This window comes from Rattus norvegicus, chromosome 5 (assembly GCF_036323735.1).
Source record: "Rattus norvegicus strain BN/NHsdMcwi chromosome 5, GRCr8, whole genome shotgun sequence".
In the NCBI taxonomy this organism is placed as follows: Eukaryota; Metazoa; Chordata; class Mammalia; order Rodentia; family Muridae; genus Rattus; species Rattus norvegicus.
Window position 1 is genome coordinate 65,568,038 of NC_086023.1, and position 25,768 is coordinate 65,593,805.

Consider the following 25,768-nt stretch of genomic DNA (forward strand, 5'->3'; position numbering starts at 1 on the left):
GTCTAGAAGTAGGGCATTATACATTTGTGGCCATTCTGGACTACATAACAAGACCCTGTGTCAAAAACAAAACACAAAAATGGTAAAAGAAACTCTTTTTTTTTTTTTCCTTTTCTTTTTTTCGGAGCTGGGGACCGAACCCAGGGCCTTGCGCTTGCTAGGCAAGCGCTCTACCACTGAGCTAAATCCCCAACCCCGTAAAAGAAACTCTTAATTCTTTTTTTTCTTTGTTTAGTCGGTTAGTTTGTTTATTTTTTCAAGACAGGGTTTCTCTATAGCCCTGCCTATCCTGGAAATCACTCCATACACCAGGCGAGCCTTGAACTCAGAGATCCACCTCTGACTTCCAAGTTCTGGGGTAAAGGGTATGTGTCACTAGCACCCAGCTTTAAAAACCATTTTAATTCTAATGGTACTACAAACAGAAACCTAAGCATAAAAGTACAGAAAGGCTGGAGTGGACACACATTGAATCCCATCACTTTGGGAAGCAGAGGCAGTTAGATCTCTAAGAGTTCAAGGCCAGCCTGGGATATAGAGAGAACTTGTTTTAAACAAAACAAAAGCCCAGCCTCTAACTAGTGAGATGGCCCAGTAGTTAGGTACTTGCCCTAACCCTGACCACCGGAGTTCAATCCCTGGGCCCCACAGGATGAAAAGAGAGACTGCTACAAGTTGTCAATTCTGACCCCAACAGGAGTGCCTGGCACAGGAACACTTACACACCAACATACACGTATGCACACAAATTAGGTTAAGATGTAATTTAATAAGGTGTGTGTGTGTGTGTGTGTGTGTGTGTGTGTGTGTGTGTGTGTGTTTAGAGATGGCTCAGTGGTTAAGAACACCAGCACCCACATAGCAGCTCACAACCCTTTATAACTCCAGTTCCAGGGGGATCCAACACCCTCATACAGACACACATGCAGACAAAACACTGATCAATGCATGTGAAATAAAAATAAATAATTAAAACAATGACAATAAAATCCCCCAAACAAAAATAACTGGGAAAATCCTTTAGCATCTAGATCCAGGAAAGAACCACTAGACGAAGCCCTAAGGTGTAATCCCTACAGGGAAACAATAACAAACTGTACTTCATTAAAATTAAAAGCCTTTGCTTTGCAAAAGACTAAGAAAACAGTTGTAGCTACAAACTGGGAGAAAACACCTACAACCTACACGGCCGACTAAAGGACTAGAATTTAAGCACACACAATAAAAACTCAGCTTAAGAAAAAAATCAAGGGGCTGGGGATTTAGCTCAGTGGTAGAGCGCTTACCTAGGAAGCGCAAGGCCCTGGGTTCCGTCCCCAGCTCCGAAAAAAAGAACCAAAAAAAAAAAAAAAAGAAAAATATCAATAGATTAGGAAATGGCAGGTGGAGAGACGGGTCAGTGCCTGTTCTGCCACAGGGCCAGAGTCCAGGTCCCAGCACCCGCATCAGGTTGCTCACAACCACTTAATTCCAGCTCCAGAAGATTCCAGGCCCTTCTGGTTCCCACTGGCACTGGCACTTACACGCTCATGTAGATACAGATAAGCACACGTTCCCGTAAAGACTTTTTTTTTTTTTTTTTTGAATCTTGAGAAAGAATATGGGGAAAAGCCACGGAGTGATTTCACTGCTGAGGAAATGCCAAGGGCAAATAAATGCACGAAGAGATACCCAGCGTCACTAGCCGTTTGAGAGATGCAGTGGACACCTGTGTACGGAATGCTTGCAAGCCTGTCGGAATAGGCAGACCTGACGCAGCGTTGGAGAACGCAGATGGTATGCTGCTGGGACGGATGAGCCACCCTGGGAAGCACGTTTGCACTTCCTAAGGCAACTACCAGGGGACCCAGATATTGTACTCCTGGGCGTGATTTGAGAGAATGTAAACTGATCTTCACGTCTAAGGCACATGCGCACATGATTGAAGCAGCTTTTACATAGTAGCCCCAAGTGGAAACAGTCAAGTGTTCAGCAGTGCAAACGGTGAGTGTCTTAGTTAGGGTTTTACTGCGGTGAACAAATACCATGACCAAGACAACTCTTTTTTTAGGCTTCTTGTCTTCTTTTTTTCTTAAATATTTATTTATTAATTTTATGTATTTGAGTACACTGTTGCAGTCTTCAGACACACCAGAAGAGGCATCAGATCCCATGAAAGATGGGGGTCAAACCTATTCAAACCACCACAGTTAGGTAAACTGTGCTGAGCACAAGTCATGGAATACTACTCAACCAGCAGTCAGAAAGCACACACTAGATGCCTGTAACTGTCTGAATGAAACCCCAAGAATAATGTTGAGTGAAAAAAAGTTCATTCCTCATTATGGTACGGTAACTACACACCTATAATCTCACCAATCAGAAAGCAGAGGCAGGAGGAGTAAGTATGAATTCAGCAGCTGGAGAGATGGCTCAGTGGTTAAGAGCACTGACTTCTCTTCCAGAGGTCCTGAGTTCAAATCCCAGCAACCACATGGTGGTTCACAACTATCTGGAATGGGATCTGATGCCCTCTTCTGGTGTGTCAGAAGACAGCTACAGTGTACTTAAATAAATAAATCTTTAAAAAAGATTTATTAAAAGGGAGAAATAAAAATCATTGTAATGTTACATAATCTGTGATCAAATAAAAAATTATTAAGCTAGAGGTGGTAGCATATGCCTTTAATCCTAGAATTTAGGAGGCAAAAGCAGACAGATCCCTGTGAGTTCTAAGCCAGTCTGGTCTACACAATTGCAGGCCGGAACTACATAAAGAGAGACCTTGGGGTTGGGGATTTAGCTCAGTGGTAGAGCGCTTGCCTAGCAAACGCAAGGTCCTGGGTTCGGTCCCCAGCTCCGAAAAAAAGAAAAAAGAAAAAAATAAAAGAGAGACTTTGCCTCGAAAAAAAAAAGAAGCCGATTGGTGGTGTGCAGGCCTTCAATCCTAGCCCTTGGGAGGCAGAGCTAGGCAGATCTCTGAGTTTGAGGCCAGCCTTGTTTACAGAGTGAGTTCCAGGACAGCCAGGACCTCACAGAGAAACCCTGTCTCCAAAAAAAAAAAAAAAAAAAAAAGAGAGAGAGAGAGAGGAGGGGGAAGGGAGAGAAGAAGGGGGTAGGAGGAGGAAGAAGAAGAGGAGGAAGAGGACTACAATGAAGAGAAAACACATCCATCCCTACAGGAAAACCTGTCTCAAAAAAAGAAAAATGTGTGTGTGTGTATTCCACTACATTTAATTAGGATTGCTTGAAGGATAATTTATTTTCTGGGAGTTTATTTAGTTGAGCAAGTAATGTATTCTCTTGCCCTCTATTTAAACCCCAAACCTCATATTAGCTCCTGATATATGTGTCACTAAGCTTCTTTATTTGTCCCTCTTCCCAAAGCAGAAAAAAATCTTTCCCTGCATTTCCCTATGCATTCTTCTTTCTTCTTCTTCTTCTTCTTCTTCTTCTTCTTCTTCTTCTTCTTATTATTATTATTATTATTATTATTATTATTATTATTATTATTATTATTATTTACGGGTGCTTTGCTTTCATATATGCCTGTGCATGCCTGGTGCCCACAAAGCCAGAAGAGGACACTGGATCCCCTAGAGATGGGACAGCAGCTGGTACCTCTAACCACTGAGCTATCTGGCGCGCCTCACGTTTGTCGTATTGATGTATTGAGGAGAGTGGCCAAGTTCACCTTGCCACAGCTGCCGGGGCCAGGCTTACCGTCTAAAATCTTTGGTGACAAGCTTGCTGTCATTCGTTGGCTTCACAAGCAGACTGAGTGTGTGTTTTTCATTGCCTTCTGTATAATTTGTGGTCAGACACTTATGTGTGAATATAATTTACTTGCACTGCAAATGCCTTTCATTGCAGTTCATAGGAAAGGACCACGGCTACCTGCTGCACATTCTGTTCCCTGGCACAGCTTCTGGGATGAGCTTCTGGATGTAGGTATGACGTACCTTTAGGGAACAAAGGCAGGCAATGTTGTCAAGGGTCAAATCGTACAAGCAGGGATACCCACAGCTGAGTTTGAGCTCTCGTGTCATCCCAGCATAGAATGGGGACTTGTTTGCCCAGAGACAGCTAGCAAACTAGTTTTATGCTACCAGGAGATGCCCAAGGCAAAAGGAGCCGGAAGTAGGCATTCGTATGACTGGTGATGATGCCTCTATATGAAACTCACTGGGAGATCAGGGCAGGTCTTTAGCAGCTCGGGTGGGGACCCACGAGTGGTTTGATGACTCATTTCTTCCTCGGATGTACTTGCCAGAAAACTGACTTCAGTAAGAGCCACATCAGTTATATTCTCCCAGGGAGCTGGATAAGGTTAGGAGAGAAAACGGATGTGGTGAATTAATCTTCAGGTTTCCAGAACATAGCACCCAACTGCCCAGGGTGTGCTCTGGAGTTCTGATATTACAGGGACATGAAGTTCCATTCCTCCCTGGCCTGTCCCCAACCCTGGCTCCAGAACACAGTTCTAAATCATGGCTCCATATGGCACCAAACAGAGAAGGTACTATACTATCTACATCTTCTGAGCTCTGCAAAGGGCTTTGCCCCAGGTTTGGTGTTATATATGTGTCCCAGGTGGTCCCCGATCCCAAGTCCCTCGGGATCCCAGGGGGACATCAAAGAGGGACAGTTAATTAAAAGGCAAGGGTGCAAAGAAGACAGTTCCCTCAGAGAAGGGATTGAGAGGAATTGACCAATGCCCTGAAGAGCAGGCAAGGATGGCTGGGTTTAGAGTGCTGGGGGAGGGGAGTGTGGGAAGAACCCTACCAGGAAGCTGCCTGGGCTGTAGCCTGGAGGTGACAGAACATGATCCTTAGGGAACTCAAAATAGTTCAGTGTGGCTGGACAGGCCGTGGCAACATGCGAAGCGGGAGCCATCAGCTGGAGGAAGCTTTGCCAAAGCCAAGTTCAAGAGGAACTTGGCATGATCTGGGTAGCCCCTGGGCCTCAGAGGTCTAATGTGGGAAGTGTCAGGGTTCTCTAGTTTCCTCAAGAGCAAGCTCTTCCTTGCCCTCCTCAGCCGGCATGGGGAAAGTTCCTGTTCTGAGTCTCCCTTGGTTTTGAAAATCCTTTCCACACACTCTCACCCATCCAGACAGATTAAACATTGATAACATTGATTCACCAGTCAATCAGAAAAAAAAAAAAGCCACAGAAAACACCAGAAATACCATTGGAACGCAAGACCAATAGTGGGGTGAACTGCCTCCTAGAGATGTTCATGCTAGCACACTTACTTGCCTAGCATGTCAGGCTGCTGGACCTCATCTGCAAAAAGCAGGGGAGCAAACAAGCAAAACCCTTTACTGCTTACTGTAGTGTGTAGGGGAATAAGCCTTTAATTTACTCCAAATTTTATTCAGTAACATCAGTCTAATTGACTCTTTGTGGGACACACACACACACACACACACACACACACACACACACACACATTTTTCTTTTTTTAAGACAAGTTTTCCTGTAGGGATGTGCTTCATTGTAGGCTTTCTTCTTCTTCCTCTTCTTCCTCCTCTCCCTCCCCCCTCCTCTTCCTCCTTTTTGATTTTTTGAGACAGGGTTTCTCTGTGAGGTCCTGGCTGTCCTGGAGCTCACTCTGTAGAGCTGGCCTCAAACTCAGAGATCTGCCTGACTCTGCTTCCCAAGTGCTAAGACTGAAGGCCTGCACCACCACCAATTGGCTTCTTTCTTTTTTCGAGGCAAGGTCTTTCTTTATGTAGCTCTGGCCTGCAATTGTGTAGACCAGACTGGCTTAGAACTCACAGGGATCTGTCTGCTTTTGCCTCCTAAATTCTAGGATTAAAGGCATATGCTACCACCTTAATTTTTTATTCGATTACAGATTATGTAACATTACAATGACTTTTATTTCTCTCTTTTTTTAAATAAATATTTTTTAAAAGATTTATTTTATTCATTTAAGAACACTGTTGCTGTACTTAGACGCACCAGAAGAGGGCATCAGATCCCATTACAGATGGTTGTGAGCCACCATGTGGTTGCTGGGAATTGAACTCAGGACCTCTGGAAGAGCAGCTAGTGCTCTTAACCACTGAGCCACCTCTCCAGCCCAGAATTTATTTATTTATTTATTTATTTATTTATTTATCTATTTATCTATTTATTTATTTATTTAATTTTTTAAAAAATTTCATTCTTTCTTAAGTTAGACATAGTGACATATGGTAGTAAGCCCAGCATTTAGAGGGATCCAGGAGCTCATGGCCATCTTGAGCTATGTAGCAGTCTGGGCTATCTGAGGCCCTTTCTCGAAACAAAAACAAACCCACAATGATAAATAAATGATAGGATGACTGCTCCCCTGGCTGATGTGGAACTCGCCATGTAGTCACAGTTCCCTCAAGTGCTGTGGTTATAGGCAGGAGCCACCATGCTCCGCTGACACTGTTTTCTTTAGCCAAAAGTGACTGAGTTTCCTTAGTGCCATATTTCCTATTCTCTGTGATCGGGGTCTGTTCCTCTGCCATCAACTGATGCAGCACACCAACATCCTTCCTGTTCAGCCATGAGCCCAGCTTCTATTTCCTTCTTTCTCATTCTCCAGCAACAGGCCTTCCATGCTGGCTTGCCCTCCTTGGGACACTTGCCAGCTCTCTATGGGCGTTGTCCTCTCTCTGCTTCCTCCACTCTGCCCACCCCCTCTCCCTATCCCTCCTGCTTTCTCCATCGACACTGGGGCTCACCCCTCAGTCTTTCTCCCTGGGGATGGCTTCCAGAGTTCCCTCCCTCCCAGTCAGGTTCAGATGTGTTTCTTCCTGTCTTGTGGGTAGTTTGAACTACACGTTCATTCCAATGTGTTCAGGCTTTGTTCTCCTCCGCTCTGGCTGTCTTCTGTTCTTCAGCTCTGTGTAGTCAAATAGGCAATCAATCTAACTTGGTCTAGAATCCGGGGAGTGCACTGTAGGAGTCTCAAGCTGGGAGACACTCCAGGGCCTCAGCCTGAGCCCTGCTCTAGAGTTCAGGATGACTTCCTGAGGCCACTGCCTCTCATCTAGTAGGCACAGCTATGGCTGTCTAAAATGGACTACACTATGGACTGGAGGGATGGCTCAGGGATAAGGCTCATTGGTTGCTTTTACAGAGGACCTGGGCTCAGTTCCCAGCATCCACTTGGTGGCTCACAACCATCTGTACTCCAGTTCTAGGGGATCTGATTCTCTCTTCTCACTTCTTTAGGTACCAGTCACACATGTGGTGCACAGACATGCATGTAGGCAAAACACCCATATACATAAAAATGCCATACCAATTATTGCAATCAAAGATTTCTATATATTGTGTTATAATTCTATATGATGTTTCTGCTTCAGGGAAGAATGTAAACAGTGCTTGAGAAGAACAGTCATAATTGTCTTAGCATTAGCTATAAATACCATTTTAGTGCTTCTCAAGTTACATCTTATAAGGTTACTAAGGACCCCCACCCCCAGCCCCACTTCCTTCACTCTCTTGGAAAATGAGGTGGCTCCAGAGATGTCTTGGAATGGGATCATAGTCTGATAAGGCAAAACCAGGTACCACCAGGGTTCCCTGTGGGGTTTGGTATCTGCCCTTTCCTCTAACGTGGTTTTTCATGAGATTTCTAGAAAACTGCAGGTTACTGCTGGGAAAGGAGAAAGGCAGTTGTTAGCGGCTGCGCAGAAATTCCTGCTAGTGCTCCTCTCTTTCTACTGCTCGCAAAATTTCCATGTCTTACCGTTCCGTCTCAGAATCGGCGACCACCGGATTCGAACTTTGGAACACCTACTTTCCTGTACACTCTCTGTAGAGGAGACCAGCAGAAACCGCGCTCTGGCCAAGGGCCGCAAGGCGCTGGAGGGGCGAGGCTTGCTCTCCCCGCTTTCTGCAGAGGAGGGCTCCGATTGGCTGTGGAGAGAGACCGGGCCTGCGGATTGGCTGCGCGGCGGCCGCCGGCTGACGTGGCGGGGCCGAGACCTGCGGGCCTGCGCGGCCGGTGCGGAAACACCCGGGGCAGCGAACAGGCGCGGTTAAGCACCATGCCGCTGGAGCTGGAGCTGTGTCCCGGGCGCTGGGTGGGTGGACAGCACCCGTGCTTCATCATCGCGGAGATCGGCCAGAACCACCAAGGAGACTTAGATGTGGCCAAGCGCATGATCCGCACTGCCAAGGTAAGGGGCGGGGCCCGGGGAGGTCCGCGGAGTGGTAGTGGAGGAGCCCAGGAAGGTTAATGCAGGAGTTTGAAGGCCGAGGGTGGGGGTGGGGATCAGGTTAACGGAGGGGCCCGGGAGAGTTCACGGAGGAGTTTGGGAGACCGTGGCTGCGATTGCCTTCTGGTCCTGTGCTCCCCGTCTCTCCTGCTCGGCTCGGCTCCCCTACTCAGTCTTCCAGCTACTCTTGCTCGCCCTCCCTGCGGACTCGACCCCTTTCTTCTTTCTGGTTAGATCAGCTGGCACGCTCTGTGGCTTTCTACCTAACCAGAATCTTAGGAACCGAGCCCTCTTGTCATAGGTCACCTCCGAGATCCTCCCGTGACATTTGTCTACAGTCCTTGGAAGTTGATGTGGCTTTTTTTCACCTCTCAGTCCCAGTGTTTGGATAACTGGACGGTAAAAACTCCAGATCCGGTTAGGGAATCTCTGCGCCTAAGCTGCCTGATTTGAAAACCTGGCTTCATGGAGTTGTGATTAGAACTCACTTCCAAGAGGGAAATGAGTGGCAGCACAGTAGTTGGTCCAGGGCTCCTTAGGTGACCACTAACTACAACTCCTGAGGTGCTTATGACGGTGGCTCACTCACTTCTCTTAGTAACTTTCCACTAATTCATAAGGATGTCTCCTCCAGCTACACCCGGAAGCCCTAGGTCTCACAGTGTTTTGTTTCTAGTCCTTTTGAAACAGGGATTTACTCCAACCTGGGCTAGTCAGGGAGTCACCATGTATCCCAGGCTATCCCTCAGATATTCTGCTTCTGGAATTACAGGTGCATGCCTTCACTCAGGACAGGTCATACTTTTCTTTTTTTTCTTTCTTTCTTTCTTTCTTTTTTTTTTTTTTTTTTCCGGAGCTGGGGACTGAACCCAGGGCCTTGCGCTTGCTAGGCAAACGCTCTACCACTGAGCTAAATCCCCAACCCCTTCTTTTTTTTTTTTTTTTAAAAACCTTTCTTTCTTTTGAATCAGTCTTTGAAGAGGAACTGTTCATCATTGTGGCCCTAACCTTTAATAAAGGTCTTTAATAAAGTGCCCTGTGATCTTTTGGGGGGAGGGTTTGGTTATTTTTTTGATTGATTGATTGATTGATTGATTTTATTGTTTTTGGAAACAGCCTCACTCTGTAATGTAGATTGGCTTGGGACTTACCTTGTAGACCAGGCTAGGCTCTCAAACTTGGACCACTCTTCCTGTAATAGCCTCCCAAGTGTTGAGAGTATATAGGTTCGGGTCATTACATCTAGCAGTGCAGGAAAGATGGTTCAGTGGTTAAGAGCACTGGCTTCTTTCCCAAAGGACCTGAGTTCAGTTCCCAGGATCCACATGGTGGCTCACAGCCATCTCTAACCCCAGTTCTAGGGGATCTGACACTCTTCTCATCTCAGTTCACACCACACACACACACACACACACACACACACACACACACACACACACACGGTGCACAGACATACATGCAGACAGTAATGCCAGGATAGCACTCCACTCTATATAGGGAAACCCTGTCTTAGAAAACAAAACAAACAAAACAAGGTAGTTTCTTCCATTGTTTATTAATGCTGCTCCCCTAACTTCACACCATCTCAAATTCAGTTTTATCTTACCCTTCCTCAGAACTAACTAACTGATTGTTGTAAAAGCACTGTTGAAAAAGGACTTTAAAGTAATAGTTGCTAACAAGTTTTAGACTCTCGCTCTTGAGATGCTGAGCTCAGTGTTTTTCCGTACTCTCTCCTAGGACACCTAATTAATTCCTATAACGTTAATTCCTATAATACCCGTCGTTGACTTCATTGACGCCTTTGATCCCAGCACTTGGAAGTCGAGGCAGTCAGATCTCTGTGAGTTCGAGGGCAGCCTGGGCTCCATAGCAAGTTCCAGGCCAGCCAGGGCTACATGATGAGACCTTGTTTCAGAAGTGTATAATTTTTAATCTTCGCTTTAAACACAGGTTTCCAGCCTTTGGAGTGTAAAGAGGGGAATTCTTGCCTTTAATTCAAAGGAACAGCCTGTTTTTTCAAGGTGTGACCTCTTTGATGAGGTTGTAAAACCTAGAAATATAAAACCGTGCAAACAGAGTTATAGTTTTTTTCTCATAGGTTCTCTTTAGTTCCGGAGGGCGTTGGGGTTGGGGGACACAGTGACGGGACTGGGACTCTAAGCAAGAACCTGGCCTAGAGCTGGGACATTTATTAGTTGACTGGTCCTCAGCAGGTGGCTTTTTTAGGCCTCAGATGTTTCTGGTTTCACTTTCTTTCTATGGTGCTTGAAAATTTAAAGTAGGAAAATTTCTTGCAATTGTACGTTTTGACTTTGCTGCCATTTGTAGCAGGAGTAAAATTAATTACCCAGAGTCTGCAGTGCACAAGCTCCCTTGCTCTCATGATGAGTCTGTTGTTTTATTATATTTAGAGTGTGCACACACATGTGGGTCTCAGAGATTGAACTCAGGTCTTCAGGCTTGGTGGCCTGAGCATTTACCCGCTAAGACATTTTTTAAGGGACTTTTTATTTTATTTTATTTTACTTTTACTTTTATTTTTAAGGCAGGATCAGACTATAGCAGTCCTGGACAGCTTGGAACTTACTATGTAGACCAAGTTGGTCTCCAACGCACAGCGATCTACCTGCTTCTGCCTTCTAAGTTACCTGGAATTAAAGGCACACAACAGTATACCTGGCTTAAAGTGTTTTTCCTCCTATGATTTACTTATTTAGATTATGTATATGTTTCTGTGCCAGCAGGCGCTTGGGGAAGGCAGAGGTGTCTGAGTTCCCTGGGGCTGGAGGTACAGCAGTTGTGAATAGCTGGGTGTGGATGCTGGGAGCTAGACTTGGGGGCCCTCTGTAAGAGTAGATGAGCCATCTGTCTATTCTCTGTTTTTGTATTTTTGAGACAGGGTCTTACTATGTAGCCATAATTGGCTTGGACCTCTCTATGTAGATCACACTGGCCTCACAGAGATCTGCCTGCCTCTGTCTCCCAAGTGCTGGGGTCAGATGTGTGCACCACCAGGATGGACTTAAAATGCACCTTTATGCCAGGAGGTGGTGGTGGTGCACGCCTTTAAGCCCAGCACTTGGGAGGCAGAAGCAGGTGGATCTCTTAGTTCCAGGCCTGCCTGGTCTACAGAGCAAGTTCTAGGACAGATAGGGCTACAGAGAGAAACCCTGTCTTGAGATCTGCCTCCCCAAGTGGGGGAAAAAAACACCTTTATAGTATATAATATGTAGGTTCACCATTAGTAGGAATTGCGGGTTTGAGTGGCATGGTGCAGCCCAAGGGTCTCCTCAGCACCTCAGGGTCTCTGTTCAGCTGCAGGTCCTGACCTTGCTGAGTGAAACTGTGATTTATTGGCTAAGCAAAGGGTCAGGTAATTGAGGAGAGCCAGGTGTAGGTGTTAGGTACCCCAAGTACTTGAGCAGTGGTTTTATTTTTGTTCGTTGGTTTTTTCGAACATTGATTTTTGTTATTTTTGTGTAGGTATGCATGTCTACATGTGGAGTGTGCACCTAAGCATAGATTCCTTTGGAGATTAGGGGCTGGCCGGGGTCACTTAGAGCTGGAGTCGCTGGAGGCCTTAAGCCACCTGACATGGCACACATCTGCACACACCTGCAATCCCTGGGACCCGCACGGTGGAGGGAGCGTTTTCTTTTTCTCTTTCGGTTCTCGTGAGGCAATCTCTCTGCACAGCCTGGCTGTCCTGGCGCTCGGTATGTAAGTAGGCTGGCCTCAAGCTTACAGAGATCCCCCTGCCTCTGCCTCCTGAGTCTCGCCTTTTTCTTTTTATATACATAAAAAATAATTTTGATGTAACCCTGTTGTATGGCTCACGCCTTCAATCCTAATACTCAGGAAGCAGAGGCAGGAGGATCACTGGTCCATAGAGCAAGTTCCAGGCCAGCCAGAGCTATTTAGTGAGACATTATCTTACTGTGAATTTATTTTTTTTATCTTTTTATTTTTTGGTTCTTTTTTTCGGAGCTGGGGACCAAACCCAGGGCCTTGCGCTTCCTAGGCAAGCGCTCTACCACTGAGCTAAATCCCCAACCCCGTGAATTTATTTTTTAACTTTAATTTCTTTTTGTTATTTTGTCATCGTCCCCTCCCCCAGCCCCCCGGAGCTGACTGAACCCAAGGTCTTGTGCTTGCTAGGCAAGCGCTCTACCATTCTAAGCTATATCCCCAGCCCCTTAACTTTAATTTCTTGTATGTCTTTGGTAGTACATGTGTATGCATTTGCATATAGAGGGCAGAGGTCAATGTTTGGTGTCTGTTTCAGTTCTCTACCGTTAATAGTCTGTTTATTTGTACGTGTGTGTGTGTGTGTGTGTGTGTGTGTGTGTGTGCGCGCATATAAACATGTGATGCACACAAGAACACTCGTGGATATATGGCCATGCCACCGTGTGTATTTGGAGGTCTGAGCTTCTAGGCGGTCTCTCCTTCCATTGTGTGGGACCTGGGATCAAACTCAGTTCGTCAGGCTTGGTGGTAAACACCTTCCAATGAGCCATTTTAAAGCCCTCTGCTTTTTTTTTTGAAACAAGGTTCCTCCCTGAACACATTGCTCATGAATTGGGTTAGACTGGCTGTTGGCCAAGCCCCAGGGATGGGACTATAGGCTCATGCTGCTGTGCCTGGCTTTTACATGGGTGGTGGGGATTGGGCTTAAGCCCTGTGACTTCACTTCACCCACTGAGCATCTCTGCAGCCCATTTTGTCTAAATATAATGATGTCATATCACTGTCTGCTCCAGGTCAGTGAAAATGTCTTTCTCGGTGTTACAGGAGTGTGGGGCCGACTGCGCTAAGTTTCAGAAGAGTGAGTTGGAGTTCAAGTTTAACCGGAAGGCCCTGGAGAGACCATATACTTCGAAGCATTCATGGGGGAAGACTTACGGGGAGCACAAACGACATCTAGAATTCAGCCACGATCAGTACAAGGAGCTGCAGAGCTACGCGCAGGAGATTGGCATCTTCTTCACTGCGTCTGGCATGGATGAGGTGAGCTCTCGGCGGCTCAGCAGCTACCTGTGGACCATGGGATGCAGGCGGCTTTTTGTGTGTTGCCGGCTCTAGCTCTCGTTCACCTGTACCGTGTGCAGCTAAGTGGAAAGCCAACAAACTGGAGGCCCAGAGAAGGGGTTTTGAGATAAGGGTACCTTAGTTTTAAAACTAACCTCTGGATCAGAGACCCCAGGGTCCGTCACACCAGGGGAAAGTAGTCTAGGCTGGGAACCTGCCCCTTGCCAGCTAGATCTGACTGGCTCACTTCCGTGTGTTACCTATAGATAAGTGGCTCAGAGGCTGGCTGTGCTGACATCCTGGAAGGATTCAGCTGATAGTGGGCCTCAGGTTCATTTTGGAATATAATTTTTCTCTCCTCTGTATGTAGCCCTCGATGTCTGGAAACTCACCCTGTAGACCAGGCTGGCCTCGATCTCAGAGATCTGCCTGCTTCTCCCTCCCAGAGCGCTGCCCGGTGTAATTTCTGCACTTTGATGGTTCTATGCTCTCTCTTTCTGAATGTCAAAAACTTCAGTCTTAGAAACAGGACACTGGTGCAGAAAGTTTAGAAAGCAGGAACAAGAGGGACTGGCCTATGGTTCCTGTACATTATCTCTGTGGATTTTCTCTCTGAGTCTACATGTATGTGCTGTGGCTGGTTATTCCTGGCTTGTCACGTTTGCGCTTGTGTGTTCTTTTCCCACTTAGTGTGAGAACAAGCTTTCCCCCGCCTATCTGTAGGCTTTGATAGCAGTGTAGTGTTTCTTTTGGAGGATAAACTAGAATGTTGGTTTTTGTTGTTTTTTTTTAATTAATTAATTTGTTTATTTATTTGGACACAGGGCCTTAGTATATAGCCTTGGCTGGCCTGGAACTCGTGACGTAGACCAAGCTGGCCTCATGATCTTCCAACTTCAAGGTCCTGAGTACTGCTGTTACAGACCTGGAGCATGGCCAGCTGGTTTACTTTCAGTTTCTTTCTTTCTTTCTTTTTTTCTTTTCTTTTTTTAGGAGCTGGGGACCGAACCCAGGGCCTTGCGCTTGCTAGGCAAGCACTCTATCACTGAGCTAAACCCCCAACCCCCTACTTTCAGTTTCTTACACCATGATGCCAAGCCAGGGTGGTGGGCCCTGCTTGCAACTCTAGCATTTGGGAGGTGGAGGTAGGCGAGTGAGTTGAGACCAGCCTCAGCTACACAGGTCAGCCTGAAATACACGAGACTGACTCAAAACAAGACACCAAGATGATCATCCTCGCTCTGTCTTCAGGTTCTTCTTCAGAGTTGCCTGTGCACGAGCGTGCAGGCACGCACGCATGCACACACATGCATACATACACCATCTCTGTCTCACTACATCTTACCTTGTAACCACAGCAGAAACCACTGTATAGATCAGGCTAACCTGGAACTCACAGAGCCTTCTGCCCCTGCCTCTAGGAGTGCTGGGGTTAAAGGTGTGCCCTACCACACCTGATGCATAAAACACACCTCTGCCTTTGTGTTATTCTTCCAGACTTGCAACTATATTTGTGATTGTAAGCATTGGTCCTTGTAAAACCGTGGGAAGCCTCCTATGGTGCCTGTCATCCAGCACTGGTAAGCTTAGGCAGGAAGCTTGCCATGAGTCCAAAGCCAGCCTAGATGATATAGTGCATTTCAGACCACTCAGAGCTACAGAGTGAGAGTCCATCTCAATAATAAACAGGGCCTGTGAGGTGCTTGTCAGTAATCTCTGTTGCCTCCAAGCCTGATGATCAGAGTTCAGTTCCCGGGTCCCTCATGGTGAAAGGAGAAAACCAACTCTTGCAAATTGTCCTTGGATTTCCACATATCTACACATGCACCGTGGCCCTCATGCCACTCTGCTTTACATAAGCACGTATGCAAAATTAAGAATAAATAAGCGAGCCAGGAAGTGGCAGCACATGCCTTTAATCCAGCACTGGATCCAGCAGAGGTGGGCAGAGTTGAGGCCAGCCTGGTCTACAGAGTGAGTGCTAGGGTGGCCAGGACTACATAGAGGAGCCCTATCTCAAAAAACAGATAGATGGGTGGGTGGACGGATGGACAGACGAACAGACAGATGGAAGGAAGAGGGTAGGTGGAGAGCTCAGGCTTCAGCTAGATCACATTTTTCTCAGTTCAGAGCATTTAATGACACAGCAGAGTGACAAGGACTTCTTCCTTGTCCTGACAAACTGATTTTCCTCGGTAGAACTTTGAGGAATTGCTGTTCTTCCATTATGGGGGCGGGGGGGTGGGTAAAAAGGATATCAAAAAAGTGAAAAGACTAATAGTCCCAGCAGTTGGGAGGTGGAGTCTGGAGAATTCCAGCCATAGCCAGCCAGGGCAGCACAGCCCACAGGCCGGAAGCAGTGCTGCTCTTCTATCCTGAAAACCCACTTGGTTCCTCTGCTCCTCCTCACTTGTTTGAAGGAGTCTCCCGGCTAGCCTGGGGCAGTGAGTAAATCGACCTTGCTTTGCCAAGCCAGCATTTCCTGCCAGGCCTCCTTAGAGCTGGCTTGGCTGGGTTCTGTCTGTACTTCCCTGTCCACCACCTTTGTTTCTGAAGCAGGTGGTTCCCGTGACTTCCTTATGCCAGCCATCATTTAACGAGTTCTGTCTTTCTCGGCTGCGGAAGCTGTTCCGGGGCTGCTGTGTGCTCAGGAGAGGCTAAGGTGTGGCAGGATTTTACAGAGTCTGCAAAGGTTCCTAGGACACGTGTCAGGAGGGTGTGCAGAGGAGGTGGACTCTAACCAAAGAAAGCTTAGTATTGACACTGCAAGCAGAAGCCATGGCCTGGCAGCCCTGCTGGGTACCTGCTCAGTGACTGTGCTCCTGCCCTGCACTCTTCCCCGTCAGAGGGCTGCCTGCTGCCTGGTGCCTCTCACAGGGCTGGCCTGGCCTATGTGGCTCTGTGCTCTGTCCGTATAAAAACCACAGCTCTCATCTTAAAGGGAACAGGAGATGGTTTATTCTGAGTGACAAGCGCCCGGGAACACAGATTTAGGTTACCCCAGATTCCGTGTTCCAGTGTGGAAGCAGTTTCACAAGGTTTTTATAGTTTTACAGAACAAAGAAAGTCGTAAGTCAAGGCACTTTTAAAATACATTGGAGAGTATGTGAGAGAGGTAGGTAAAGTGGGGTGGGGAAGCTGTTCTGTAGGCCCAGGATGCTATCCGATGGCATTTAGCACTTGGATCAGTAGGAGCTAGTGTGCTCCACTAAGTTAGCAGCGTCTGAGAGGTTTTATTTGTTGCCATGAGGTGTTAGTTGAGATACAGAGAGGGCAAGGCATGGCCTTTCCAGAAGGCTAAAACTAGCCCAAGATGAAGTCATTGGCTTCTGAACCTACAAAACTCCAATCTCTCCACAGTACTGCAGACAGGTCTTCCGAGAGTTTTCCTCCTCTTCCTCCTCCTCCTCCTCTTCCTCCTCCTCCTCCTCCTCCTCCTCTTCTTCCTCCTCCTCCTCTTCCTCCTCCTCTTCTTCCTCCTCCTCTTCTTCCTCCTCCTCCTCCTCCTCCTCCTCTTCTTCCTCCTCCTCCTCTTCCTCCTCCTCTTCTTCCTCCTCCTCCTTTTCCTCCTCCTCCTCCTCCTCTTCTTCCTCCTCTTCCTCCTCCTCTTCTTGTTTATTCACAGCCAGACATACTTTTTTTTTTTTTCCAGGAATTTTTGTTCGCAGCAGCTCCCCAGTGGTCGCTCACCCCCTGTACTCCCAGCTGAGGCATTTCTTCTCTGGCGTGATCCCCAGCTGAAGGGGCCTCAGTTTTCCCCAGTGTGGCTGACCGTGCCTATAATCCCAGCACTCAAAGCAGGAATATGAGGAAGGCAATTTGAGGCTAGCCTGGGCTACATGTGGTGGTGTTTGAAAAAAGAAAAGCCCTGGCCTTCCTCTTTCTGTAACTCCTTGGAACACAACTTCTCTTAGTATACACACACTGTCTGTTCTTATTCTATTTGTATAATTTTTGAGGCAGGGTCTCTAATGTAGCACGAGGTGTTCTGGAACTCACTGTGATCAGGCCAGCCACACACTCCGGAGATCGACCTGCCTCTGACTTTGGAGTGCTGGATCAAAGGCATGCCCGCTGTCTGCTCTTTTTTTTTTTTTTTTTTTTCTTTTTTCTTTTTTTCGGAGCTGGGGACCGAACCCAGGGCCTTGCGCTTGCTAGGCAAGCGCTCTACCACTGAGCCAAATCCCCAACCCCGCTGTCTGCTCTTAATAAAGTTTAAACAGTTCTGAGTCCATCAGCCAGGCATGATGGTGCATGTCTGCAATCTCTTTGGAGACTGAGGCAGGAGAATCGAGAGTTAAATAAAGGCCAGTGTAGGCCACATAATGAGTTTCAGGCCAGCCTAGATACAAGCCTGTCTCAAAGAGCAAAGAAAAGCAATCCTAAGTCAAATCAGGTTGATAGACCTGGCTTTAAGATCAGACAGGCTTATATTCTGGGACCCACTAAGGAACAGGTCAAAGTTCCCTCAGTGCTAGCCTGACGCTGTGGCTGTTCCATTCACTAAACCCAGTCGGCGTCCAAGGATCTGTTTATTGATTGAATTACTTTAAGGCAAACTGAAAAGAGGAAGTGATAGGGCTGTCTGGCTGGTCAGAGGAAGCCAGCAAATCCTAACGTATATGGATGGCAGGCTTGTGCCTTGGCAGGGTGACGGACCAAAGTGGCAGTTCTCAAAATGGCCACCAGATGGCGATGGTTCTCCAGGTGGATTGCAAAATGAGGCGGGCTCTTTCCTCCTAGCATTTTAAAAGAAAAGTAATTTGCAGGTGGTAGGATTCTATTTTATATTTCAAATCCTTGTGGGTAAATCTTCGAAATATTTTTTCTGTACTAGGTGTCCTTCCCTATTCTTTGTCTTCTAGGGGTTCCAAACCTGCCAGGAAGATGGAGGTCTGTTGCTGTGGATTAGTTTAAAGATTCTTTTTCAACTTTTTAAAATCATGATTTATTTTTATTTTTGGGTATGGATGTTTTGCTTACAAATATGTCTGAGTATCATTTGTATGCCTGGTACCCTTGGAGACCCGAGGTAAGGAGTCAGGTCTCCCAGAACTGGAGTTGTGGATGGTTGTGAGCCTCATGTGGGTGCTGGGAATCAAACCTGGGTCCTCTGGATGAGCAGCCAGTGTTCTTAATCTCTGAGACATTCTCCAGCCCTTGTTTTCTTTTTTGAGACAAGTTCTTATTACGTCATCCTGGCAGACCCAGAACTTGCTGTATAAGACCAGGCTGGCCTTGAACTCATAGAGAGTCCACCCTTATTAGTTCTTGCAGTTTAACAATATGAGATTTTACGTGTGTGTGTGTGTGTGTGTGTGTGTGTGTGTGTGTGTGTGTGTGTGTGCGTGTGTGTGTGTGTGTGGTGTTAGGGATCAAACCCAGGGCCTCACACAGGCCAGGAAATACTTACCCATTTCCTCCAGTCCTGAGATTGTCCTAGAACCATTTTGCTGACACCTCTCAGCTTCCTGGGTCTTCTGGCTGCGTCCTACATTACAGGGTTTATTGAGTCTGAATGGTGGCTGACTGACTTTTGCAGCCCCCACAGTTCAAGGTCTGAAGGGCCAGCTGCTGCTGAGCAGGTCAAACCAGGACACAGACTGCTCCGTTTGCCCCTCTGGGTAGGACTCAGTGTCTTCTTTCTGGTCATTGACCTTTGAGGGCCAGTCATTCTCTCTGCCTGGCTTCCGGGTCATGCGTAGGTCACAGCCCTTTTGCTTTTGTTTGCAAGTCCTTGGGGAGGGAACAGTCTGGCCAGAGGTAGTGTTTCCTTCATGGATTCTTCTAGCAACTGATGGCTGGCAACAAGCCCTGGGTGTGACAGATTGGTGTGCAGCATGTGATGGCGTGTTCTCTGGTCTGCACTGGGTTCCTCTGTCACCTGTCCCGTACCACAAGGACATTGTTCTGAACAATGGGGAAAGGTACTCCGTCTGATTTTTTTTTTTTTTTTATGTAGATGGCAGTTGAGTTTCTGCATGAACTGAATGTTCCCTTTTTCAAAGTTGGATCTGGAGACACTAACAATTTTCCCTACCTGGAAAAGACAGCCAAGAAAGGTAAATATCTTTTCCTAAAACTAGACCCCAAGCCTTGTGTGTCTGTTCCCTAGCGGCCACTCACTGCAGTAGCACTCATGGATATTCAACTCTTCCTGTTGTTTTTGGTTTTGTTTTTTGAGACAGGGTCTCTCTATGTAGTCTGGCTGGCCAGGAACTTGCTGTGTAGCCCTGGTTGGCCTCAGTCTCCTAGAGATCTGCCTGTCTCTGCCTCTCGAGTACTGAGATTAAAGATGTGCACTGTTACACCAAGCTTTGGAGAGCCATCTTAGAAACCTGCTTCTACCCTTTTGTTTTCGGACAGCGCTAGGGACCGAACCCAGTATCCCATGCACCTGTATGAGTGCGCCACCACGGAGCCACGTCCCTGGGCAGTGGAGGAATTCCTTCCCTAATGTCTCCACACCCCCATGTGAATGATCCCCCTTCCCTCATTTCGGACCTGGGATGGAAGCAGGGTATTACCAGGATATTCTACACTTGTCTCCCAGGCAAGGCATCAGAAGCTGTAAGGACAAGGCCCTGTGTAGGCCAGCACTAGAGCTGGCAGCTCGTGACCTCTCTCAGGAGTGCTCTTTTACTGTGGGGTCACCAAACTGCAGGTCGTGCATCTCCTGTCCAGAACGCTTGGGACCAGGCGCGGTCCAGAATTTCGAGTATTTAAGACTTGGTATTTGTAGGAAGAGATGAAGCCTGTCTGTCTTGTGCAGCCTTTTGATCTGCAGAGAAGCCTTTCTTTCCCTCAGGATTGAGGTCCCGTGATGTGCTTCCCTTTTGCTAAAGCATGGTTCTGAGGACAGTGTCCTCCCTCCTCGGTCTCTGGGTGGCGTCTTAGGTGTGGGTGGGGGAGAGTCTGAGCCCCTGTGAAGAAGTTGCCGGGTTCTTCAGGTCGTCCTATGGTGATCTCCAGTGGGATGCAGTCCATGGACACCATGAAGCAAGTCTATCAGATCGTGAAGCCCCTGAATCCCAACTTCTGCTTCCTCCAGTGCACCAGTGCGTACCCACTACAGCCTGAGGATGCCAACCTGCGCGTCATCTCGGTGAGCACAGAGTGGGGCCTCACTGACCCAGCTCCTCTGAGACAGTGGGGCCTTTGCTGCCTGTTCATTCACAGTGCTGGGGACTGGGCCCTGGGCGTGGGACACTTTATAGTTTCCAGATCCTGTCATAAGCGTGACAGACTCAAATTAGACCCAGGAAGCCAAGGAAATGCACATTCTAAAGAAGGGGACTGCAAATTAAACTTATAAGACCAATCTTAGATTCTTCGTGTGTGTGTGTGTGTGTGTGTGTGTGTGTGTGTGTGTGTGTGTACAGGCGTGCGCATGCATGTATACCTCACAATTTATCTTTGTATACAGTTAGTCTATTTAATCTTTTTCTTTATGTTTTGAGGCAAGGCCTCACTCTGTAGCCCAGGCTGGCCTGTAACTCACTGTGCAGACCAGACTTGCCTCTGCCTCTGCCTAATTTCTGGGATCCAAGGCTTCCACAGAGGTTAATATAATCAACATTAAGTGTCTGTGACTCCCGGTACTCCCTGAGTTCCCACCTTCAGAAGTGCTGTCACCCCGTCTAGACACCGTCACAGCGGTCACAATTCCCTGGCCTTGCAGCCTGTACTCTGATCACACATCTGTAGGCCAGATCTCCAGGTCTTTGCCACCTAACATCCCTAATCCGCTACCAACCCCACCTGCTCCTTCTTGCCCGGCTTTGGCTTCTGGCCACTGTCACTGACAGCACTCACTCAGCTGAGAAGGGCTTGGTGCATCAGGGGAGCCATGGATAACATATTCGTTATTTAGCGTTCTCTCCATCAGGATGCTCTGGGGCCGGGCTGTGTGTATAACTGATACTTCTGTGTAGCACACTTGGTTTTGGCCATGCAAGCTCATTAAATGTGACAGGTACTTTCTGGGAGCTCAGGCCTTCCATTTCAGTTATGATGTTATTTTTGGTCTTTACAGGGTTAAATGTTCACAAAGAGTGTTGGTTTATTAAACTGTTTTGGGCCTGTGTATGTGTGGCAAGGGCATGGAGGCCAGGCTTGTAGGGGCTGGTCTTCTTCTTCCACCACATGGCTTCCAGGGATCAAACTCATGTCGTCAGGCTTGGTAGCAGGTGCTTGCTTGCCTTCACCCTCTGAGCCATCTCCGCGGCCCACAGAGGGCATTCTCAGTGATAGTAGCAACTTTTACAGTATGGCTGGAGTCTCAGGGTTTCTGATGCTACGACGAAACACCATTACCAAAGTAACTTGGGGAGAAAGGTGTTTGTATCTCTTAGGGTTCCATATATCAGTTCAGCATCAAAAACAGTGAGGGCAGGAACACATGAGGCAGGAACATGGAGGCTGGAGCTGATGCAGAAGCCATGGAGGGCTGCTCCTCTTCATAGCTTGCTCAGCTTGCTTTCTTATAGACCCCAGGACCACCAGCCCACCGGTGGTGCCACCCACAATGGGCTGAGCCCTCCCACACCAATCACTAAGAAAATGCCTGCAGTCAGATCTTACGGAGGCATTTTCCCCATTGAGGCTCCTCCCTCTTCTGATTACCCCAGCCCTTGGGTCAAGCTGACATCAAACTAAGCAGTGCAGTGGGTGCCCTTCCTCAATTCCCAGCAGCCTCAGCGAGTGCTTTTATCCTCACAAAGGATTGGTCAGGGTGCTTTACGACCTGACTGCCTGGAAGGGGTGCTGCTCAGACCTCTCTGACTAGGAGAGCGTGTGTGGAGCACAGAAGGGTAGCCACTTCCTCTTCTCTTCACAGGAATACCAGAAGCTCTTTCCTGACATTCCCATAGGGTATTCTGGGCACGAGACAGGCATCGCCATATCTGTAGCTGCAGTGGCCCTGGGGGCCAAGGTGTTGGAACGTCATATAACTTTGGACAAGACCTGGAAGGGGAGTGACCACTTAGCCTCACTGGAGCCTGGAGAACTGGCAGAGCTGGTGCGGTCTGTGCGTCTGGTGGAGCGGGCACTGGGCTCCCCAGCCAAGCAGCTCCTGCCCTGTGAGATGGCCTGCAACGAGAAGGTGGGCACTGGCCTTACTCTCCTGGGGCAGGGGCGGCACACTGGCTAGGAGTGGGGCTCAGGATGCCCTGTGTGTCTGGGTCTGCTGAAGCTGGTGACGTGTGTCATACCCATCCTTCAGAGCATCCTCAGGCTATGTGAGTAAAGTGTGTGTCATAAGAGGAATTCAGGCTTTTTGGCCACCTCTGGTCACATTAGCTTTCCCACTAGGGCTCTGAAGCCTGTGGCCCTAGGACTCTGGACCAGGGGATGTGAGTTCTGAGGTGGTCAAGCCTGGGTTACTTGGAGTAGGCATACTGAGGCAGGGGAAGTACAAAGAGGCATGGGGTGGGCCACGGGCAGCATCACGGGGCTGCTGGGCAGGGGTGACTTCCTGGCTTCTGGGAAGCTGGAGCCAGGAGTCGCAGGACTGCTGGATGCAGAACTCCTCACCTGCAGTTGTATGGGTCGAGCAGAGGCCAGACACTAGGTATACACAAAGAACATTGTCACCTTTTATTCCAGGGGAGACTACCTGCTTAGCTCCCTAAATTACAGGTGCACAGGTACTGGGAAGTTGGCAGTAAAGAAATAGAACGGCCTTGCAAATGAAGCGGAGAGAGTTGTGCGGGGAGCTGGCAGAGAGTTCCAGAGTTGGACAGGAATGTGGTGCTCAAAGCAGAGGGCGAAACATAGCAAGGGCTCTAAGCAGAATTAGAACTCAGGCTCTTGTGTGTAAGCCGCAGGGGACAGCAAACGCTGCTTCAGAGCATTTACAGGAAGGTGGGGTTGTAAGCTTTAGACAGCTCGGTCTCCACGCCTGCCTGTCCGTCTGTTCCCTTCCTGAGCGCCCCTTGTCATCCGAGTATCAGTGACCCTCATCGCTCATGAGCCCTCCATGACCTTACTTCATAGACTGTAGTGGCAGCAGGGCTGTACATACCCTAGAGCAGGGCTCAGGGGTTTCCTCTTAGCTTCTCATCTTCAGTTACTGGCAGCTCGACCAAGCTTCTTGCCTTCTTTTGACCTAAGTTTCTCCTAAGAGGTTGACTAGACAGTCACAAGAGTAATCACAGTTGTCATATGTTGTGAGCACTCTGTCACATTCTGATAATCTGACAAGGTCTGCCAGTGCCTTTTAACAGAGAAACCAAAGTGTACTGTCCCAGGCCAACAGAGCCTGAGCCTGGGTGCGTCTGACTGCAGGGCCTGAGCCTGGGTGCATCTGACTGCAGGGCCTGAGCCTGGGTGCATCTGACTGCAGGGCCTGAGCCTGGGTGCATCTGACTGCAGGGCCTGAGCCTGGGTGCATCTGACTGCAGGGCCTGAGCCTGGGTGCATCTGATTGCAGGGCCTGAGCCTGGGTGCATCTTACTGCAGGGCCTGAGCCTGGGTGCATCTGACTGCAGGGCCTGAGCCTGGGTGCATCTGACTGCAGGACCTGAGCCTGGGTGCATCTGACTGCAGGGCCTGAGCCTGGGTGCATCTGACTGCAGGGCCTGAGTGTGCTCTATTACTGGGAAGGCCTCTCCTCTGGTCTATGATGTCCTCTGACACTGGCTGTGTCTTGTTTTCTATGAGGTGCTGCTCTGGGTACAGTGGTGAGAGTAGATGGGACCTGCTGTGAGGTCCCATTACAGGGACAGCAAGTGTGCAGCAGTGACATCTAGGATCTGACACTGAGCTTCCTTTGTCTACAGCTCGGCAAGTCCGTGGTAGCCAAAGTGAAAATCCCAGCAGGCACCATCCTGACCCTGGACATGCTCACTGTGAAGGTGGGGGAACCCAAAGGCTATCCTCCTGAAGACATCTTCAACCTGGTGGGCAAAAAGGTGCTGGTCACTATTGAAGAAGATGACACGGTCATGGAGGAATCCGTGGAAAGTCAAAGCAAGAAAATCAAGGCTTAAAATAAAGTGCCACTCCGGGCTTCTCGGCCACCCTGCTACTGCTGTCCAGTGTGTTGGGTGCAGAGGGCCAGGAGTGTTGGTCTCCAGGCCACCCTGTCACAGTGACCACCTGTGTCCAGCTCACTGGACAGGAGGAGCCAATGAGGCTCTTCTGCTTTGAAGTGCCCAGCCAGCGAAGGCAGCCCAGAGCACACGCAGCTCCTCTAGGGTTTCTGTGTAGCTCTGTCAACATCTTGAGCCTTCATGTTCCCACTCAATAAAGCAGCTCCAGGGACCTGAGCTCTCAGTTCCTCATAGAGCACTGAACAGTGGGCATTAGACTCTGCCTGAGGCCCTAAGGGCAGAGACAAGCTCTCCTGTCTTTATGAGCATAGGCAGGGACAGAGCACTTGGTCCTCCCTTTGGCAAATTGTCACCATCAGAGGCCTAGGGCCATGGTTCTTTGCAGCCAGTCCCTTTCTCAGAGGCCTTCTCAGACAGCAGGTGCACACTAACCCACAGTACAGTTGACCAACAGGCAGGGATGAACACGGGTCTGTAAGGAGGTGGCCATGGAGTCTGCACATTTTAGCCATAGGGGGCGGTGCAGAAATCAACCCCACCATAAGCACCAGTGTCTTGTCACACTTGACAGATTACAAACCCAGACAAAGGTCCTGTTGTTTGACATCTTTAAGTGCAGTTAAGTGCATGAACACTCATAGAGGTTCACTGTCACAATTCATTCTGTTCTTGGGAATCGATGCTGAGATTAATCATTGTTCTTTTTCAAGTATCTCCTTGTCTTTACTTTAAAAAACTTTTTTTGAGACAGGATCTCACTCTATCCCTGGCTGGCCTAGAACTGGACTTAGACCCTGAGATCTGCTTGCCTCTGCCACCTGAGGGCTGAGATTAAAGCTGTGTACCACCATGTCTGACTTGTATTCACTGTTTATGTGTGTGTGTATGTGTGCACGAATTACAGAGGACAGCTTGTGGGGGTCAGTTCTCCCGCCACCATGTTGGTCCCAAGGATCAAACTCAAGCCATCAGGCTTGTAGCAGTCTCCGTTACCAGCTGACTTATCTCGATGGCCCACTGATCCTCCCCTCCCAGTTCTGTGGGTTTGTATGTGCAGAGGTCAGGTGTCCTGTTTTATCTGAGACAGCATTATAAATATGGCACCTGGTGGGCTCCAGAAGGCCCCTGGCTGCCCACAGTGTACTGTCAACTCTGGCTTTTTACTTGGGTGTTGGGATCCACCTCAAGCCCTCTTTTCAAGCCCCTTCCCTTTAAAGAATTATTTTACGTGAGTACACTGTCGCTGTCTTCAGACACGCCAGAAGAGAGTAGCAGATTCCATTATAGTTGGTTGTGAGCCACCATGTGGTTGCTGGGAGTTGAGCTCAGGACCTCTGGAAGAGCAGTCAGTGCTTTTAACCACTGAGCCATCTCCAGCCCCTTCTCTCTTTTTAAAGGTTTGTTTTTATGTGTCTGTGTGTATATGCACAGTACCAATGGAGGTCAAAGGAGAGCATCCGATCCTGACTGGAATTAGTTATGAGCCTCTAC

At 48.2% G+C, this 25,768-nt stretch overlaps 1 protein-coding gene across 2 annotated transcripts; it reads left to right on the top strand.

The window, feature by feature from the left end:
* Window positions 1-7,932: 7,932 nt before the first annotated feature.
* Window positions 7,933-25,127, top strand: Nans (N-acetylneuraminate synthase). 2 transcript variants are annotated; one of them, XM_063287329.1, is made up of 7 exons: window positions 7,933-8,147; window positions 12,984-13,199; window positions 19,183-19,282; window positions 20,171-20,325; window positions 22,060-22,326; window positions 23,743-23,755; window positions 23,975-25,127. In XM_063287329.1, exons 1-7 carry the CDS (start codon window positions 8,016-8,018, stop codon window positions 24,106-24,108), a joined length of 1,017 nt encoding a protein of 338 aa, XP_063143399.1. In that variant the 5' UTR covers window positions 7,933-8,015; the 3' UTR covers window positions 24,109-25,127. The 2 variants fall into 2 exon arrangements, with proteins under 2 accessions (XP_063143399.1, NP_001100125.2); NM_001106655.2 differs by lacking the exon at window positions 23,743-23,755 and having other exon boundaries at window positions 7,987-8,147; window positions 24,005-25,127.
* The last annotated feature ends 641 nt before the right edge of the window (window positions 25,128-25,768 follow it).

What these genes read in the sequence shown, in the direction of transcription:
- Nans (NM_001106655.2), top strand. Translation starts at nt 8,016, where the DNA reads ATGCCGCTGGAGCTGGAGCTGTGTCCCGGGCGCTGGGTGGGTGGACAG. An exon ending in GGAAAAGACAGCCAAGAAAG is followed by an intron (nt 19,283 to 20,170) that starts GTAAATATCTTT and finishes CGGGTTCTTCAG; the next exon opens with GTCGTCCTATGGTGATCTCC. An exon ending in AGATGGCCTGCAACGAGAAG is followed by an intron (nt 22,327 to 24,004) that starts GTGGGCACTGGC and finishes CTTTGTCTACAG; the next exon opens with CTCGGCAAGTCCGTGGTAGC.